Source organism: Podarcis liolepis (genome assembly GCF_965112155.1).
Source record: "Podarcis liolepis genome assembly, chromosome: 8".
NCBI lineage: Eukaryota > Metazoa > Chordata > Lepidosauria > Squamata > Lacertidae > Podarcis > Podarcis liolepis.
The window spans coordinates 64,923,567-64,943,286 of record NC_139560.1 but is presented as its reverse complement, the minus strand read 5'-3'; the positions used below and the strand labels follow the sequence as shown (position 1 = coordinate 64,943,286).

The 19,720-nt window shown below is 46.2% G+C and overlaps 1 protein-coding gene across 2 annotated transcripts; it reads right to left on the bottom strand.

Moving 5' to 3' along the window:
- Positions 1–337: 337 nt before the first annotated feature.
- Positions 338–4,144, bottom strand: LOC310714362 (uncharacterized protein). Of its 2 annotated transcripts, XR_014529651.1 has the most exons (5): positions 2,711–4,144; positions 2,294–2,580; positions 1,472–1,576; positions 1,087–1,138; positions 338–882 (listed from the first exon to the last, which is right to left on the bottom strand). XR_014529651.1 is itself a non-coding variant. In XM_083519792.1 (3 exons), exons 1-3 carry the CDS (start codon positions 1,799–1,801, stop codon positions 857–859), a joined length of 408 nt encoding a protein of 135 aa, XP_083375918.1. In that variant the 5' UTR covers positions 1,802–2,164; the 3' UTR covers positions 338–856. The 2 variants fall into 2 exon arrangements, 1 of the variants encoding a protein (XP_083375918.1); XM_083519792.1 differs by lacking the exons at positions 2,294–2,580; positions 2,711–4,144 and having other exon boundaries at positions 1,472–2,164.
- Between the last annotated feature and the right edge of the window lie 15,576 nt (positions 4,145–19,720).

Genomic DNA, 19,720 nt, shown 5'->3' with positions numbered 1-19,720 from the left:
ATTTCCTGAGAGAACATGGGAATACAGGAACACTGCAATTTGCCTAATACGCAATCAGGCCAATGGTCCATTGACTGGCACCAGCTATGCAGAATTTCAGATGGGGGTCTCCTCCAGCCCTACCTGAAGATGCTGAGGATTGGACCTTGGACCTTCTGCATACAATGTATGTGCTCTACCCACTGAGCCACAGTCCTTTCCTTGTAGGGGTCTTAGTGGACCGCAAGCTTAACATGAGTCAACCTGAGAGCGATGCAGCAGCAAAAATGCTAATGCTGTTTTCGGCTGCAGCAACAGAAAAGTGTCCAGATCAATGGAAGACAATAACACAATGAAATTCAAAACAGTAACAATTTATTGCATGTTTATTCAAAATCCATTAAAAACTATTTAGTTTAAGTAATGCAAGAAAATCAGTCAGCTTGATCCAGTGACACCAGAGAGAGCTATTTTCAAATAACTCAAGGGCTATCCCATGGAAGATGCAGCAAGCTTTCTTTCTCCTGCTCTGGACGGTAGGACTTGAGCCAATGGCTTCAGGATACAACAAAGGAGATTCTGACTAAAGATTGTTCAACAGAAGAATGGACTCCCCTGGAAGGTGATGGACTCTCCCTCCTTGCAGCTTTTAAAGCAGAGATTAGATGACCATCTGTCATGGATCCTTCCTTCCTTCCTTCCTTCCTTCCTTCCTTCCTTCCTTCCTTCCTTCCTTGAGTTCTGCCCAATCTCAGTCCATATTTCATGGCTGGTTAAATCATCTGTCCCCCTCCTGATTCTCGACGCCTCTTCTTCTGCCAGTCTTTGGCCAATTGGGAAGTCCAAATAGAGCCAGCAATTCCTTCAGGGAGGAAAATCATAAGTCTTCAATGATGAGGTCATCTGGATAGGAGAGAATGAAAAACAGAGTCCTCTCCGCTTTTTGTAGCTGGAGTCAGGCTGGGTGCTGCCCTCCCAGGCCAGGTGGGAAAGGCCTGCCAGGCAGAGAGCAGGTCCTGCAGGACCCCCAGCAGAAAGACCTGGGGGGGGGTGTCATGGGCAAACAAGGGTCAAGGGATTTCGCTGTCCCCAAGGTGTGGGGCTTACCTTCTTTCAGATTTTGCCGGAAGCAGGCCAGCTCCAGCCGAATTACTGTGTTCTGCAGAGGAAAGAAAAATCTGGGTCAGATGACACTACAAACCCCACCCTGGATGGGTGCAAGAGAGCACAGAAGCAGCCCCACGCCAGGAAGGACGGGTCTCCCTATGGCTTGGGCCCAATCCCTTGCCCCAGAGGACCTCCCTGGGCCCAGCAGCCTCCTGGGAAGAGGTGGAAGGACAACACCAGGAAAGGGGGCAGAAAAAGCCTCTGGCCTCATCCTGGCACCCAGGGACACACACCGCATCTTCTGCATTAAAAGTTGCTGAGGGGGTGTGCTCTTGGGGGGATGGAAGTAACCAAAGAAATGAATACAAGAAGGCAAGATACTTACTCTGAGGTGGGGGAATCTTCGTGAAACGGCCAGCAGCAGAGAAATACTGCTGGCCGCTAGTTTCCTTTCCACTTCACTGCCCCAAAGGGCGTAATATCGGTGGTCCTGCGGGAGGAAAGAGTGTCTCAGTGTCAGGAGCCAGCCTGGGCCAAAGTGGCCCTCTGCTGCCCCCATCACAGAGTCCCTGGCACTCCCGAACCATGAGGGTTGCCAGTTTTGGTCTTGGGCCAAATTGAGGGCCAAACGGGACAGGGGACTCCGTGTCCCAGAAATGGGACGGTCTGTTGGGTAAAGGACCGGGAGTGGCGTTTGCCCTCCTAGGTGGGTCATAAGGAAAGGGTTAAATGAGTGTGAAGTGATTGGCCAGTGGGCACCCAAGGGGAGGAGTTAGAGTTGGAGTTGTGTGGAAGTCAGTTGGGAGTTGGAGAAGGAAGAGGGAGGATAAGTCTGTGGGTTGGTCGAGTTGTGTTGTGAGAGAGTGAGAGAAACTGATAGGAGGAGTCAGATAGACAGTTGGGATAACCAGTTAGCAGTTATTAGGAAAGGTATAAGCCGGTATAGAAACTAAGATTAAGAAACTGACAAGAAAAATTATCTGAAACTATAAACTTGTCAAGGCTTATAAAATAAACTTGCTTATTTGATTTAATGTTAACAACTGTCTGGACTCTGTGTGTACCTGAGAGAAACGGGTTGGTGGCAGCAGGAAAGTGATCATAGTGGTGGCACAGGGATCAATAGACCGTCAAACGTCCGGGGACCCTGTGTGATCACCGCAGGGGGCAACCCTAAAACCACTCCTGATGCCATCAGGACACTTACAGTGAGCAGCTGGAGCTAGGTGCCAGCATTGGGGGCTTCCAGAAGGAGACCCCCCCCCCAGCAGGCTCTGGAAGTGCCTCTTCAGTTCCCACAGGAAAAGAGAGAAGAGAGGTTGAGTGCTGGGTTAAATCTTGCAAGGGTGTGAGAAGAAAGAGCTGTGCAAAGGGAAGTCAAAGCAGAGGACATACCTCTTTGTCCTCCTCCTTTTCTGCACCCCCAAGAACAGGCTCCATTGTCCTACGTAGGATAGCACTGACCATATCGTAGCTGAAATATCTCCCATGAAGCTGGAGAGAGAAAGTGAAGGGGTTAGACGCTGCCTCCTCCCTTGCCCCCTTCTCCCTCCTGCCTGCTCTTGCCCACCCGAAGCTCCCCCTGGAGTTCTGCCCCCCCATCCACCCCAAAGACCCCAGTCACCTCAGCTGGAGGAGGGCCTCCAAGGCCAGGCTCAGGGAGTGATCCCTGAAGCACTCCAAGTGGGCAAAGATGTGTTGGAAGAGAGAAGAGGAGGAAAGTCAGCTCCTTCTGGGGGTTTCCGGCAGATGGCTCCAACCCTAAACGCCAGGCTTGTCTTCTTAGGACAGCCCTGTCCTTCCTGGAGAGGGAGGAGACCCCTAGGAGGGTCCTCCAAGCATCATGGTGTCCCAGAAGAGGAACAGAACATGAGGACGGTGGTGGAGTCTTCCTTGGAGCCAGAAAGACCCCCAGGAAGGGGGAGAAGGCCAATGTCGTAGGGCAGCTGGAGAAATGCAAAATGGAGCCAGGCAGAGGTGTAGTAGTTGGAGGGCTGGACTAGGAGGACCCGGAAGAGCAGGGTTTGAATCCCCACAGCCATGAAGCTCCCTGGTGGACATTGGGCCAGCCTTGCTTCCTTTGCAGGGCTGCTGTGAAGATAACAATTGGTGGCAGGGAGAACCATGAAGGCCACCTTGAGCTCCTGGGAGGAAAGTGGGCTAGGAATGTCCTAGTAAATGTAAACAATGAGAGTAAATGAGTAAATGAGAGAGTAAATGTAAACAATGAGAAAAGGGAAAGAGTATGGAGGAACTGAGCTCTCTGGAGAAGACTGGCCGGGTCGATTTCCAGAGAGCCAAGGCTGTGCAGGGGACCCCAGGACTCACATCCCGCCCACAGGAGGCCAAAAGAAAGCAAAGGAATGCTACTTACGGTCTGCACATTTTGTTCATGAAAAATTCCCACCCTCCTCTCTAAAATAGCTATCTATCTAAAATGCTCACCCAAGCCTAACTCTGACCCCAACCCCAGCCCTGAGCCTAAACCTAATCCCCGCCCCAACCCTACACTTACCCCTAACTATACAAAATGTGCACAAATGTGCACAAAAGAAAAATGTAAAATAAAAAATGTGAAAATAAAGAACAAAAAATAAAATAAAAAATAAAATAAAAGTGTTAAAATAAAAAGTGAAATGATAAATAAAAAAAAATAAATAAACTCAAATGAATCAAATAAAAGTAATAAAGCAAATAACAATAACAATCAAATGAACACCTCTCCTTATCGTCTCCAACCACCACCAACTCCTATCTCTACTACTCAACTCGCCTCACTACTAACCCACAATGGCCGCCTGCAAGTTGGTGGCTTTTAAGGGAGAAGCAAGAGATGTCACAATGGAGGGCAGGTCCTTGTCACCGTGGCAACCCCCCACCTGGCCCTGGCCCCTCCTGAGAGGTGATGCTCCACTGTCAGAACTTGGAGGCACCTGCTGTTCTGCCTGCAGCTGAGCTGTATCTTCTCTCGGCAGATTCACGCCGGCATTTCACATCCTTCTTCCTGCTGCCCCATTTCCAAAGGGAGACCATCCCCACATCCTTCAAGGCAGGCTAGGGATCTCCAGGCTAGGGATCTCCAGTCTTTTGTCCTGGGAGGCATCTCCAGGTAAGGGGGCTGGGAATGTCCCCCCCCATCCAAAACCCTGGAGAGCTGCTGCCAGTCAGTGCAGGCTAGTTGAAGAAGGATATTGAGCAGCAGGAAGGTGACCAGAGGAGGGTGACCAGGATGATGAAGAGTCTGGAAATCAAGCCTGATGAGGAACGGTTGAGGCAGTTGGAAACCAAGTCTGATGAGGAATGGTTGAGGCAGCTAGGTATGTTTAGCCTGTAGAAGAGGAGACTGAGAGGAGAGCATAGCTGTCAACTTTTCCCTTTTCTTGCGAGGAATCCTATTTGGAATAAGGGAATTTCCCTTTAAAAAAGGGAAACGTTGACAGCTATGGAGGAAAGCCATCTTCTAATATCTGAAGGCTACAAGAGGGAGCAAGCTTGTTTTCTGCTGCTCCAGAGGGGACAGCAGGAGAGGAGATTTAGACTAAACATTAGGAAGAACTTTCTGATGGTAAGACTCTCTGGGCCAGTGGTAGACTCTCCTTCCTTGGAGGCTTTTAAGCAGAGGTTGGGTGCCAATGTGCGAGGGATTCCGCTGCAATTTGGGGAGCGCATGGTGCCTACTTTACAGGGTTGCTGTAACCACACAGGGCTTCTGAGAATCCGAAAGTGCCTGACAAATGTTGAGCCTTCCATTTCATTGTGGGGAACAGCTGCAGTGCATCAGGAAGCGTCCCTCAACTTCCATTTCTTCTCTCTCCTGCAGCCAAAGGAGCCGGGCTGGATTACCAAATAGGCAGAGTAGGCACTGGCCTATGGATCCCACATTTTTTAGGGGTCTCACGACAATGGATCAAAATAATATTGATTTGATCTTGAAAGAAAACTACAATCAAGCTTTCTTGGTTCAATGTTATTCCAGCGTGCTCATGAGGCCTGCCCCCCACCCAGATTTTGACTGCCAAGGGGCCTCCGCAGGGTTTAATCCAGCACTGCCCCATGAACAGCCCAGTATACCTGAAGGAGCATCTCCACCCCCATCATTCAGTTCCACCCCCACCCACTGAGGTCCAGCTCCGACAAGTGATCAGCTTGTTGCTGACTCATCTGAGTCTTGCAATTAAAGATTCCTTCCTGGTAAAATCCCTTCTAATCCCTCTTTTAAAAAAATAAACACAAGAATCTGATTAACGTTAATATAAAAGTAGTTTACTCACAGATTCATTCAGGTTCACTGACATATCCCTGAAGGCAAGCTTAGGTTGCATAACAACTAGAACTATTCCATAAAGAAGTTAGTTCCAAGTGACTGCAGCTAAGCAGTCACTTCTCCAAACACACAGCATCATACAAAATGGAGAACACACACTGATCAGAACATGGAGGCCATGTGCTCCTCCATGCTAGTACAACAGACCACACCCTCTTCAAGTCACATGTAGTGGAAGTCTGTCCCAACTCAGGAGTAAAGAGGAAGTCTTCTCCTGAGTGGTACAAAACATCCCCTAACATGTCCACTGTAGGAATGTTGTACTTGACTGCAGTTTTATATCCCACAAAATGTACGTTTCCTTATTTTGCCTCATCCTGGTATATTATAGGTTGCTTCCATATAGGTGTTTATTGTGGGATTGGCACTGCTCTCGCATACACACCCATGACAGCATCAAAATGCTAGGCTGTGTTTCCTTCCTTTTATATTCAGAGTCACAGTTTTCACAGAAAATCAGGTAAGTTAAAAACAAACAAACAACCTGCTGCCAATGCCCCATTTGCAATTTCTGAATGGCCAGTTTGCAATATTAAGCCCCCAGCTGGAAGCACCCATAGAGATTTCAGTTGCCACACAAATGTGGTGGGGATAGGGCAGGATGCAATAATATTGTGCATTTCAAATGTTTGTACATAGCACTAGCAAAGCTGCTGGTGGGTAAATATGTATTGAAAGGTATATGCTTGAGGGTTTCCTATAGGCATCTAGCTGGCCACTGTAAGAACAGGATTCTGTTCTAGATGGGATTCAGCAGGGCTCTTCTCAATGGCGTAGCTAGCTGCTCGGGTGCCAGGTGCGGCGCACACGTCCTTCAGCTGGGGGCAAAGCAAGCCGCCCATGGGGGCAGGGGGTGCTGCGTGGAGCCTCTCTGGTGCACCCCCCCCCCAGCTGTAGGGCGGCTGAGGGAGAGGCGGAGGGCAGGTGCAAGTCCCCCGCTGCCATTTCAGGCAGCCCAGAGCCTGCAGGTGCCCAATCCACCAGGAGAGACGTGTGACTCGGGCATGCTGTGGTAAGTGCCGTCCCCCGCAGTGTGGCACCCAGTGCCAGCCGCGTTTCGTTATGTTTGTTGACTGAACAAAAAAGTTCCGTGGTCCCTTTTAAAAAAACAAACAACCTCCTATTTTTGTCATTTTGTCAGCCCCCTCAGTGATGACACCTGGGGCAGCCCGCACCTTCGGGACCCCCTTCCTCCGCCACTGGCTCTTCTTGTTTTCTAGGTAAACTCTTAAGGCTACAGCTCATTCAATTCAATTTCATTCTGGCCATACGCTCCACACATTTTAAGGACATGATCCCATACACACCCCGCCAAATCCTGGGAACAGTACCATCGTTTGTTAAGGATGCTGGGAAGTTTAGCTATGTGAGAGGTAAATTACAGTTCTCGGCATTTTTGGCAGGTGGGGGGCAGTCATGTATGGTGCGATCTGTCTCAGTTTGCAGAAGCCACACCTTGCATTTACTGCACCACGAAATAGAGAGGCTGCAGCAGTGGTTCAGCTGGTAGGAAACAAACACAACAGACAAGTTTTATGGTTTCACTATGTCAGCTACTGCTGTACCAATGTCTTCTTTCTGGGTTACGCTATTACAGCATGTTGGGTAAATGAGGGCTGTTAAGCCAGTATATAGTGTTCCCTAATTTAGGGGAGGAAAAGCACCCTGGGCTATGCTAGAGAGCATGTGATGATGGAACACTCACCCCACAGTCCTGATAAAAATTACTACCCAAAGCTGCTATTCCCTCTTGAAAGCTGCCATTGGTGTTTCGCCCCGCCCCCCCAATGCCACAGTCCTGATCCCTTGGCAGCTATTTAGCAAGGGGGGGGGAGCACACACTTGCTAATTATCGGCTTAGCATAACATGTTGGTTTGGCTCAAAGAGATCCCAGTGCTTAGTCAGCAAGGACTCTTCAAAATTTGATCCTACAAACGTTACAGGGCTAGACATAAAAAATACTCCCAAAAGGAGGGTTCAAAACAACAACAACAACAACAACAACAACAACAACAACAACAACAACAACAACAACACACCCTAGCAGACTGTAAAGAAGACGACCCAAGAAGGGCAAGGGAGAACTGAGAAAAAGAAGTATAAGATAACAATTCCACAGACTGATTTGGGTGTGTGCATAAGGCGTCTTTCTCTTAGTATGTTTTTCTTTGATCCAGAGTAGCCAGTCAAACAGCACCCAAGGCGAGTCTAGCAGGAACAAGGTGGAGTCATGTTTGCAGCTGGGCTCTTCCCTATATTGATACAATCCAGTCCAGTTTTTCCTAGTGCTAGGACTCAGAGCTGGCACCTGAATGCCAGCCAGACATCCTGACAATTCTTGTTTCAAGTGGTGGCTGAATAGACTCATCATCAGTATTTCCCAGTTATCCACATTTTTACAAGCTTTTTTCACTCAGCTGAAAAAGGAGGTGTATGAAGTGCAACATAAAAAGAAGAAAAGCCCCAAGAAACAAGGCATATTTTAGTAAAGTGAAAGCAAATCTACCGTATTTTTCGCCCCATAAGACGCACCGGCCCATAAGACGCACCTAGATTTTTTGGGGGGAAATAAAGGAAAAAAAATTTATTCCCCCCCCCCAGGTGCGCTGCGCTACACCAGGAGCTTGGGGCGTGCGGAGCTCAGCGCGCCCCAAGCTTCTGCGTGCAGGCAAGGTCTCCGCTAGCGTGGGAGAGCCGGGCGCCTCTCCCAGGGCTAGCGGACTCCTGCGCTAATCCAGAAGCTTGGGGCAAGCTGAGGTCAGCGCGCCCCAAGCTTCTGCGTGCCGGCAAGCAGTCCGCTAGCCCTGGGAGAGCCGCGGGGCTCTCCCAGGGCTAGCGGATCGCTGCGCTATACCAGGAGCTTGGGGCGTGCTGAGCTCAGTGCGCCCCAAGCTTCTAGGTGCGCGCAAGCAGTCCGCTGCCGCCCCAAGCCTGGCGCACCCGGCAGGAGGTCCCACCGGGTGCGCGAGGCTTGGGGCGGCAGCGGACTGCTTGCGCGCACCTAGAAGCTAGCAGTCCGCTGCCGCCCCAAGCCTGGCGCACCCGGTGGGACCTCCTGCCGAGGGCGCGAGGCTTGCAGGCATTCGCCCCATAAGACGCACCCCCGATTTCCTCTTCATTTTTGGAGAGGAAAAAGTGCGTCTTATGGGGCGAAAAATACGGTACTTCATAAAATATACTATTGCTTTTCCATATATATTAAAGAACTAGGGGCTGCCACCCCTGCTTGCTCTTCTCACCAACCCACCAGCTCCACCCCACATCTTTGCCATCCTCTCCTTCTCCACATCTCTCCCTAAACCCCTACCCTCTTCCCTCACAGCTCACCCAAACACCTCTTCCTTCAGGAGCGGGTGCATGAGAGAGCAGTTTGCCTATGATATGCTTCCCCCATCTTCCTTGTGATGCTGCTCCAATGATATTTAACAGAGGAGGGCACATCAGAGAGCAGTTTGCCCAACTGTTCTCCAAAGCACTTTCCATCCTTTAAATGGCACTCTTTCCTCAGCAGTTCACCTGGGATGCTTCCTTGCTCACCTGTCGGCTGTTCTATCACCACACTGTTTTTGGCATGAACGACAGTGTGACGCTTACAAAAATAGAGTATAGAGAGACAAATCACGACGGGAGAGGCTGAATATCCAAGTGGCTTCTTGTGAGACAGGGGAGGTGAATCCCCAAGTATGTACACATACAGCCGTAAAATGCATTCACTGCCTTTCTCAGATGCATTCCCCCCTCTCAAGTGTACACACTGAATATATTGTCTCCATATTGTTCGTTTAGCATTCTTTGAGTGTCTTGAAAGTGCCTTTCAGTAGAACAGTTATAAGTTGTTCTATATTTTACCATGCATGTTGAAGCACCTCTTGGCCTTGTGTGGAAACTGAAAGTGCCTTCTCTGGGGAACCCCTTCTTGGGAAGAGTCTTGTGATGTTGTTGGGTTATACATGTGTAGCCACTGCCTGCCCCCTTGGAGATTCACTTGACAGATGCTGGAGCTATTTGGTGTTCCAGACTACCTTGAAGATAACTACACGTATATCAGTATACTGATACTCCAAGCATCGCCTGAGCTCTGCGAGTACAGCTCCCAACTGAAGTGCAGAGTGTTTGAAGACCGGGACATTCGCAGGAAAACCAAAATGCTTGTTTACAAAGCTATTGTACTACCAACCTTACTGTATGCTTGTGAAACATGGACCACTTATAAACGCCATCTCCAACTCCTTGAAAGATTCCATCAACGGTGTCTCCGAAAATTTTTACACATCACTTGGGAAGACAGGCGAACTAATGCCAGTGTGCTGGAAGAAGCAAAGGTCACTAGTGTCGAAGCAATGATTCTTCAACATCAACTTCATTGGACCGGTCATGTTGTTTAGATGCCTGATTATTGTTTTCCAAAGCAACTACCGGTACTCTATTCTGAACTTAAAAATGGAAAGTGTAATGGCAAATCTAAAAAATGTAATATAAGCACCAACAACTGGGAAACACTGGCCTGCAAGTGCTCCAACTGGAGAACAGCCTTTACCAAATGTGTCATGGGCTTTGAAGATGCTCAGACATAGGGTGCAAGGGAGGAACATGCTAAGAGGAAGGCACGCTTGGCAAATCCACACTGTGATCAACTCCCACCCGGAAACCTATGTCCCCACTGTGGAAGGATGTGTGGATTCAGAATTGGCCTCCACAGTCACTTACGGACTCACTGTTAAAACTGTGTTCGTGGAAGACACTCGGCTATGAGTGATCGCCAAAGAAGAAGTCTTCAGTCTTTGGAGAGTCACATAGGTTTCACTAATGTTTTGCTCTCTAAAAGGATGGGCAAAAACAGCTCTTTAAAAAGGACAGGTAGAATCTCTTTCTCTTCTCTACATGAACACAATTGGAAAGGGGCCAGTTTCCACCACAGTATGTATTATTATTATTAAAGTTATGCTTCCAGTTTATCAAAACCCAGAAGCTTGGATCAACTTACTGCTTTAATCAGATTTCAGCTGCCCCCACCATCTCCTTTGCCCTTAACAAAACATAGTTGATGTTGCCCTTTAAGAAATCACAATGACTCCAGTAGAATTAATTGGTATAACAGGGAGCAGATAGATCAGAAGCCTAAAGTGCCCCCCTTTCCTCAGTCAATAAACCAAAATTTGCGATATTCCCCGCCTGTCTGGTGTCAGGGCAGGGAAACTCTTAAGCATAACACACCATGAATGCCTTGCAATAAAACAGGCACCACAGTCATTAGCCATGCACCGCACCAGAACAGGGAGCCTCTGAGCATACTCAGAGTGCCCTGCCCAAAGAAAAAGATACGTAGCCATGAAGTTGCCCACGTGGTAGAAGGGAAGGAAGTCTATGCATTTACAAAGAGGTTCATTCAGTGTTAGTTATACTCAGGGTAAAGCAATTGAAAGAAATAGATATGACTAACTTGAGTATTAATTTCAGTGAGTATCTTGTGGGCAGATGTTAGCTGAGAACAACCCAGAGTGTCTTGACTCCCACCCTACTCCTACCCCTGTAAAAAAATGTAGTAATGAAATTGCCTGCATGGTACAAGGGAAGGCAGCCTCAGGGCCTACACTGAATTAAATATAACTAACACTGTCTGTGTAGCCTCTGCTGCCAGGCTTCTGGTATCTCAATAAACTCACAGGGTTTTATCTTTAAAAGAAGTGTAGTGGGCATTAAGAGCGGGGAGCAAATAAATAAATTAATGTGCCCTATCCACAGAGGACAAGCCCTCTGCATGTACTGATGGCAATGATTTAACAACTATTCATTCAGGTACGGACACTTACAAAGCAACGTTTACAAAAGCACTTTTATAAAACCCAAAACCACAGCACTTCAAAAACTGAAGTGTGTACAGAGCCTCTGTCAATTCTGTGAGATGACTCAGATGCTTTGATATTATCCAACAAAAATACACTTATGAACTGGCTAGTTGAGTTGAGAGGAACTGTTTTGTGATGGGTCCTATTTGAAGGGCAGGTTCTTGATGATGTTCTTCTCCTTGCCCTTTAAGGTTTTCAGAAAAACCACCTGCTTTCACATGATCTTCGTGGAACGTAGGAAGCTGTCTTACACCAACTAGACCATTGGTCCATCAAACTCAGTTGTCTACCCTATTTCGCAATGGATCTCCAGGGTTTCAGACAGGAGCACATTCCCAACTTTACCTTAAAATGGTAAGGATTGAACCTGAGACCTTTTGAATACAAAGCAGATACTCAACCACTGAGCTAAGGCCCTTCCCAATCCTGGTTGCCCATTGAGATCTTCAGAGAGGGTCTTCTCCAGGCCCTACTGAATTGTGGCTGGTGAGTCTGCTAATCAGGGCCTTTTCATTTGTGGCTCCCAGATTCTAGAAGTACCCATTCCCACTTGAGAGGCCCATCTACCACCAACCCTTCTGAACCTTTCGGAGAATGCTGAAGACCATTTTGTATCATTGAGGCTTTAATGTCAGCTAATCTGCTCCCTCCGGTCAGCAGGTTTTTGTTTGACTCTGTGGTTTATTGTATTTTTGGCTGGTATCATTGCTGCTCAGATGGCTAATTACATTCATTGGTTTTGTTATAATTTAATGGAATTGTCAATCATTAATTTTAATATAAACAAATACAGTCCGAATCTGAGTTCGCTTTACTCTGCAGTAGAAAGTACTTCAAAATCAATGCCTTGAATAATCTGGGTCCTCTGGGATCCACTGAATTCTTGGATAAGATTTAAAGTTCTTGATCAGGGTCATACCATGCCTATCAAGTGATACAAGAAACAGGGATGTCCTAATTTTTGCAAAGAGACTTCCGTTTCCCTAATTCTGAGGTACATGGGCAGGAGAGGCTGGGTTTCGCCCTCTCAGAGGTCTATATCTGAAAATAGAGGTGACAGAATAGAATTGAAAAAAGGAAGACAGGGATATGATGTTTTTCATATTGATGGAAACTTGTCTTAGGGTGACAGTGCTGATATTCAGATTTGTTTTTGAGCCACTTTTTATTGGTAGATCTAGCTGCCATCACATAATTAAATCAGGAGATAGCACTCAGTTCAAGAATACATTTAAAATACACTCTGTATTCAAACACCAATTAAAATGTATGGTGAGGTGTAGACAGCGTCTAGAAATCTATGTAAAGCAAATGTCTCAGAAAGAGGATTTCATAGCTTTTATTCTTTGAACCTGAAATGAAATAGTCACAGGTTTAAAAATATATGGAAAACCGAAGCTCTGTCCAACAAACAAATATGTCTAGTAGTTGGGGCTGCACATCCCCAGTCAGATACTTGTGGTAGACCCAATCAGCTGTTCTGTGTGGAAGGGGAGAGATAAAAAAAACACCCACCCACCCCGCTTGCTCCTCAACCTAAACAGATAGGCGATCATCATTGTTACTGCGAGCATACAACTGGGGCTAGATGCGCTTAGCCCTAGCTCAGGTGTGGACTTGCTCATTTAACACTAATTTGTGCATGCATTCTCCTTATAAACTACATCTGTATCCATATGCTCCTAGTCAGATTGGGGCAACGATGACTGTGTAAACTATTATTATATCAAGTTACATCATAATGGTGTTGTGCTGTGAAATCACATATACACACTGGCCCTCAAAACAACTAGTCTTTGCCAGTTCTGCTTCACATGTACGCTCCAACAGGGAACTTGCTTTATAAATATTAATTCATCATCAACCAAGAATTCACTTGTGCTAAGAAAGCCTCTGACAAATGGGAAAGGTTCAGAGGAGATGAGCAAATATGTGAGGATTAAGACTGCAAAATAGAAGAAGAGAAACAAGAGGATGTACATTTGCTTTTCGGGGGGGGGGACAGAAATATACTCACTACCAATTTCTCTAGTTCAAGGAGGCTTTATGCTGGAGCCTGGAGCTCTAAGGGAGATGTTGCTTCAGCAGTGAAGCAGCTCAGAGTGGTATCTTATACAGGAGCTGCTGGCTCGAACTTTTCCTGGCTTCCGGCCAGGCTCTGATCTGGGCTTACATAAACTCCCCACTTCTCCCCCCTCACTTCACATGCGCTGAGCATTTCACAGATGATCTTACTAGCCATCTTCTCTGTTACTATGACCCTAGAGGTCATGGGGTGCGGTCTAAAAGCTGGCCAGGGACTCAGGCAACTGGTGTACAGATCTCTGGTCCTGAACGTGGGCAACCATCTGGTGTGGCCCTGGACCAGAACGTCTAGGTCTGACAGCTCCTCAGAGTCAAAGGAGGAGGAACAGGGAGATCTGGCTGCTGTGGGGCTCCACTCCCTTTGCTCCTCCTTCAAGGATACCCCCCCTGCCCCTGGTTTCAGCTCTGGGCAAGCTAAACCCTGGTGGTTGCTGAACACTACTGCTGTAAAGTAGATGAAGATTTTTCTTTACCATTTAAGTCACTGATCTGCAGTACCTGAACAAGCCTCATTAGCTGGGCCGGGGAAATGAGTGGGGCAAGGTGTCGGCGTTGGCAGCAGTGCCGGATTTACATATAAGCTAAACAAGCTATAGTTTAGGGCCCCACTCTCTTGGGGGCCCCAATAAAAATTAAAGGAAAAAACCACTGGATGTACATTTCCAAAATATTTGTTGTTTAGTCGTGTCCGACTCTTCGTGACCCCATGGACCAGAGCATGCCAGGCACTCCTGTCTTCCACTGCCTCCCGCAGTTTGGTCAAACTCATGCTGGTAGCTTTGAGAACACTGTCCAACCATCTCGTCCTCTGTCGTCCCCTTCTCCTTGTGCCCTCCATCTTTCCCATCATCAGGGTCTTTTCCAGGGAGTCTTCTCTTCTCATGAGGTGGCCAAAGTATTGGAGCCTCAGCTTCAGGATCTGTCCTTCCAGTGAGCACTCAGGGCTGATTTCCTTCAGAATGGATCCAAAATATAAGATAAAAAACAAATAAAATAAAACCTACATACAACAACAGTGTTTTGTGTTGTGTAGGCTCCTGTGATGTAAGTAATGGGCCCCCAATCATTTTAAGTTAGAGCTTAATAATTATTTCACTATTAATATACCGTATTTTTTGCACTATAACACTCACTTTTTTCCTCCTACGGGCGGTGGGGTGGGGGGATCTGCTGCAGTCATGAGCAGAGGATCCATGGTTCCCCTTCCTTCCCTCCTCCGTGGCTCGCTTTGAAACAGCAAAGCGGGAGAGGAGCCGCTTACATAGGTGTAAGCGGCTCCTGTCTGGTTGGCTGCTTTAAACCGTGCTCTCTGTCCCTCTCTCCTCCCCACTCAGCTCGCTAAATAGCAGCAAAGCTTTTCAGCTCTCTAAGCCGGGGAGAAGGGAGAGAAGCAGAGCCTGCTTGTTTTAAAGGAGCAAAGCGGGAGAGGAAAGGAGCCTTCTCTCCTTATACCCCTCTTCTGCATTATTAGCAGCATCCTTCTCCACACACCCCTCTCGTGCTCCTTGTCCCTTGAGTGCTTTTCCTTCCCTCCCCACTTAAAATGTGGTTACAAAGCACGGATTCACATGGATCCTCAGGATTTTTGCATTGGGCTACTCCAAACTCACTGTCAGATCACATGTCTGTGGCCACAGCATGAACCACAAAAATCATACATCCACTGTTTCGTTTAGAATATTTTTTTTCTTGTTTTCCTCCTCTAAAAACTATGTGCGTGTTATGGTCAGGTGCGTGTTATAGAGCGAAAAATATGGGTACTTCTTCTTAATTGTATTTCACTATTAATATGCTTCTTAATAGTATTTCTGTTCAACAATTAATTTGATAAAACACATATTTTGTTATGTGCAAATGGCTTTAGATGCCTATTAGGTCCATAAATTACCATATAGCATATATTCAACACACAAAAACAGTGACAATTTGTTGTTGACAAAGGACAGCTGGACATATAAAGGGTCCCATTACCTTCAGTAGCTTAGGGTCTCCCTGGTTGGCAAGGAGATCTGGGGAGCTCTGAGTTGATGGTCTTCCATCAGGAATATGCCACTGTCTTCCACTCACCCAACTCCCCTAAGCTGCCACATGCTTTTCTCTAAGTTCGGTCTCATCCTTACCTTCCCTCATTTGCAATGCGGAAATAAAAATGTTTTGATGAAATTTTCAATAAAAATTATTTTTTAAAAAATTAAAAATGCTGAATCGGCCATGGGATAAATTTCCGTGATAATGCGTGTGAAAGTGCTTTGAACTCTCTAAAGTGTGGTATAAATGCTGAGCAATGAATTGCAATATTTAAACAAATAAAAAAGTTAAGTGATTTGTTACCAGTTTGTTAGGAGAAAATGAACCTCCCATTGCCATGGATACACTGTTCTATTTATGGGCCTCATGTGAGCCCAATAGGTGAGAGAATTTGACAGCCAGAAGCTGGGAAGATTTAAATCTCAGCATTCCTCTAGCTAGTTTGAAAATAAATAATCATTCACTTAATTTTTTGGAACACGTTTCTCTGCTTTTTTTTACCACATTCATTGCTCTCAGGTGTAATGCGAAATATTGCTTATCCCTATTTTAGCTCTAAATGGTTTAGACCAGGATTTGTTAAGGACCGCCTCCTCACATTTGATCATCCTACTCTTTGTCATCAGCCAGGCAGAGCCATGTGCGTGTTAATAGCCTGTGGAAAGCAGAACCTGAATGAAAACTGAGTTTAAACCCTCAGTGCCGACCTTGGGGAACTCATCCATTAGAAGACCTTTCCATTAATTTCTACTCCCTGCTTCCTAGTCCTTAACCAGTTACTGATCTGTATTCCAGCCTCTCCTCTTATTCATAACTGCTAAACGTACCCAGAAGTCTTTGGTGAGGTACAAAAACATTTTATAGATTCACAAAGTTGACTATATCCAGTGCTTCAAAAGCTTTCTTCTGCCTGAACATCACAGTGACCAATGCCAACAGACATCGGCACACTTAGGGATCCGCAGAGTCTTCGCAGCTTGGATAACAGACCTCAGCAACTTAGCATTTTGGCTAATCTACTTTATTTACATATAAACACAGAGCACTGCAACGTGGCTCCCTCTCTCTCTAGCATCAGACAGCAAAGAGAAAAAACAAAGGATAATAGTCCCACTTCACAGAACGCAGTAACACAAACATCCTGTCTCCGTCACTTCCCGCTCTGTGGAGTCAAAACATGCATCGTCATGTGAAAGACAACAATTCCATGACTGCAATCATGGAGCAGGAATTCTAACAGGCTCGTCTTAGGGACAAGCTACATATTTTGTTAGAAGATCAGCAATTTCACATTGGAGTTCTTTAATAACTCCCAGGTGTGTGCCATCCAGATGTGGTGATTTGTCCGTTTTTCTCAGTAAGGCCTAGAACTTCCTATCTTTTCACCACTGTTTGCCACAGTTCCTCAGACTCCCTTTCTTGAGAAACTGAGTCCAGGCACAGGGTATCTACCCTACATCTTTTCTTGAAATGCCAATAATGTATTCAGCTTCTTTGCAATCTGCAATCTCCTTTTCCTCCTTCAGCACACTTTTGACTCCTTTGTTATCCAAGGTCCAACCACATCCCTACCTGATCTCCTGTCTCTAATGTATTTAAAGATTTTTGTTGGTGGTGGTTTTTATGTTTTTAGTGATGTGCTCATTGTTTTTTGTTTTGTTTTTTTCTTGGTTCATTTTGCATTCCTTATTGTCTGCTTGCATTTCTTTTGCCAAAGTTTGTTCTTCTCCTTTGGACATGACTTCCATTTTCTGAAGAAATCCTTCTTTCCTCTTATAGCTTCCTTCTCTGCTCATTAATCACAGTGGCATCCTCTTGGCCCTGATAGTACCTTTCTTGATCTGCGGTTATACATTCTGTTATTGTGGTTTTGAACAACCCCCAAGCACTCTGGAGAGATTTGACCCTCTTCACTTTCTCTTTCCACCACCATTTGAGGGGAGTTTCTTTTTTTGAAGTCAAATGCGACTGACTTAGGTTTTTCTTGGTGATTATCTACCTACATGTAAGTTAATTTTGACAACAATATGGTCACTGTTCCCAATCAGTTCTACAACACTTACATCTTCCATTTACATCCTTGTTGCCACTCAATATTAAGTCCTCTCTGATTAGTTCCATGGCCAGCTGTTCTAAGGCATGGCCATTTAAAACACCTAGAATTTTTTACCTCATTTTTGTGACTGGAACAAACATCTAATATATGTTATTGTACAGGCATGGCCATAGCTCTGTATCATCCGAATCTTTCTTTGCATGGCCCGCATCAACAACTGGCATCCTTGGGCAACTGCCAAGGCCCCAGCAGGGCCCAACACTGATGCCTGGCCTAGGTTCCTGAAGTGTAGGTGGGTTCCCACGAGGCAAGACACAGTGATAACAGCAAGAACCTTTATTGAGCTACATAACTGGGAAACAGGGGCAAAGCAACTGCTTATATACATTTGTGAAAACCTGAGCTCCTCCCACTCCCAATGTGATTGGCTGTCTAAACTACCAAGCTGCAAATTACAACTCAAGAGTTCAAGGGCCAATGGCAGAGGCCCAAATCCTGAAATGTTCTGTGATTGGACATCATGTATCGAATCAGAACACAGGAGCTCAGAATCCTTAGTCCAGACTCAAGCTCAGGCAAACACAGCTGATTTGAGTTGATTTCGGTTTCAGACATGGGCTGAGTAAGTGACCACTGGTAAATTCCACTCTGGTTTATGTCAGAATTCTCTGACATCCTTAGCTTTGGGGCACTGTGAGAGATTAAAATGGTGCCTTAACCCAGATGCCCACTGCTAAACACTTTGCCCAGCTTGCCCACCCCCGCCCCATCCTGTTCAAACCTAGAGTCAGCCTTGATACTCTGTCCCCTCCTTTCCTAGCTCTTTGTACATTCGACATTGCACTTTAAGATAAGGGTAAAGGACCCCTGGACGGTTAAGTCCAGTCAAAGGCGACTATGGGGTTGCGGCTCTCATCTCACTTTCAGGCCGAGGGAGCCGACGTTTGTCCACAGACAGCTTTGCAGTCATGGGGCCAGCATGACTAAACTGCTTCTGGCGTTTGGGTCACCGTGATGAGTGTCAGAGCACACGGAAATGCCGTTTACCTTCCCGCCACAGCGGTACCTATTTATCTACTTGCACTTTGACGTGCTTTCGAACTGCTAGGTTGCCAGGAGCTGGGACAGAGCAATGGGAGCTCACCCCATCGCAGGGATTTGAACCACCGACCTTCTGATTAGCAAGCCCAAAAGGCTCAGTGGTTTAGACCACAGCACCACCTGTGTCCTATTTAACCTGCAGTGGTGACACAGAAGAGAAAACCAGAGGATGCTCATTATCTCAGATTCATTAATCCAGCATAAAAGGGTGCCATTTCCCCCAATGTTCTCTTTCTCATTGCTTCCCCAACATACAGCAGCAAAGCAGTTGAATCTTAGGAATGCCCTGGTACCTTACTGATGTCAGATGATTGCAAATCCATGCCTCACTCCCACTGGGAGCTACCAAGATAACTCTGCCCCACAAAATTGTACCTTGGAAAGCATGGAAGCCTCATTGGTCCTGTGGGAAGACACAAGGACATCATTGCGAATCAGAGATAAAATCGGGAAAGAACAAATTGGGGTGGGGGTGGGGGGAGAGACAACCAGCAGCATTAAAAATAACAACTGAAAAATTGTGCAAAAGAATAATAAATAAGCCAAAGCAGCCACAAAATCAATACGGAAAGCAAATCATTTCGAGTGTGTTGAACAGAAATAAATAAAAGGTGGCTTGTTATCAGCCTTCAATTATATTATTAAAAGGCAGGATAATGATTGGTGAATTAGCCAGAAGATGTCACTTATCATCTCTTTCTTATATCCCATTATTCACACAATGTACTGAACAAAGTCACTGGGGAAAAGCTTCTCTGTCTTTCGGGGAGAGGGATTTGCTTTACCCTGATTAAGCTCCTCTCCTGCTCATTTGTGGCTTGAAGGCTTGATTATAATATTTCTTCATATGGGTTTGCGAAACCCCGTTGGAAGAGAAAGCTCTGAAATTAGTTGAATTTGCTCAAGTCTAGCTTAATGTTCAGGAGTCCTAAGGATGGAGATTAGCAAGAGCCTTGAAGCTGCCCCTCCATAGCTGCCACCATACCAGTCCCCTGTTCATGGTCTTCCCCACTATACTGAGATGTATTCTCATTTAAATTACAGCAATTATTTATAAGCTTGCTTCTCTCCACATGTTAGCATATGCAAAGGTTAAGCAAATGTGTACTCTTCTTGTTGTTATTCATCGTATGATGATGATGATGTTATTGTTGTTTGAGCTGTGTTTACTCTGTCTGGGCAATGTGTAAGTG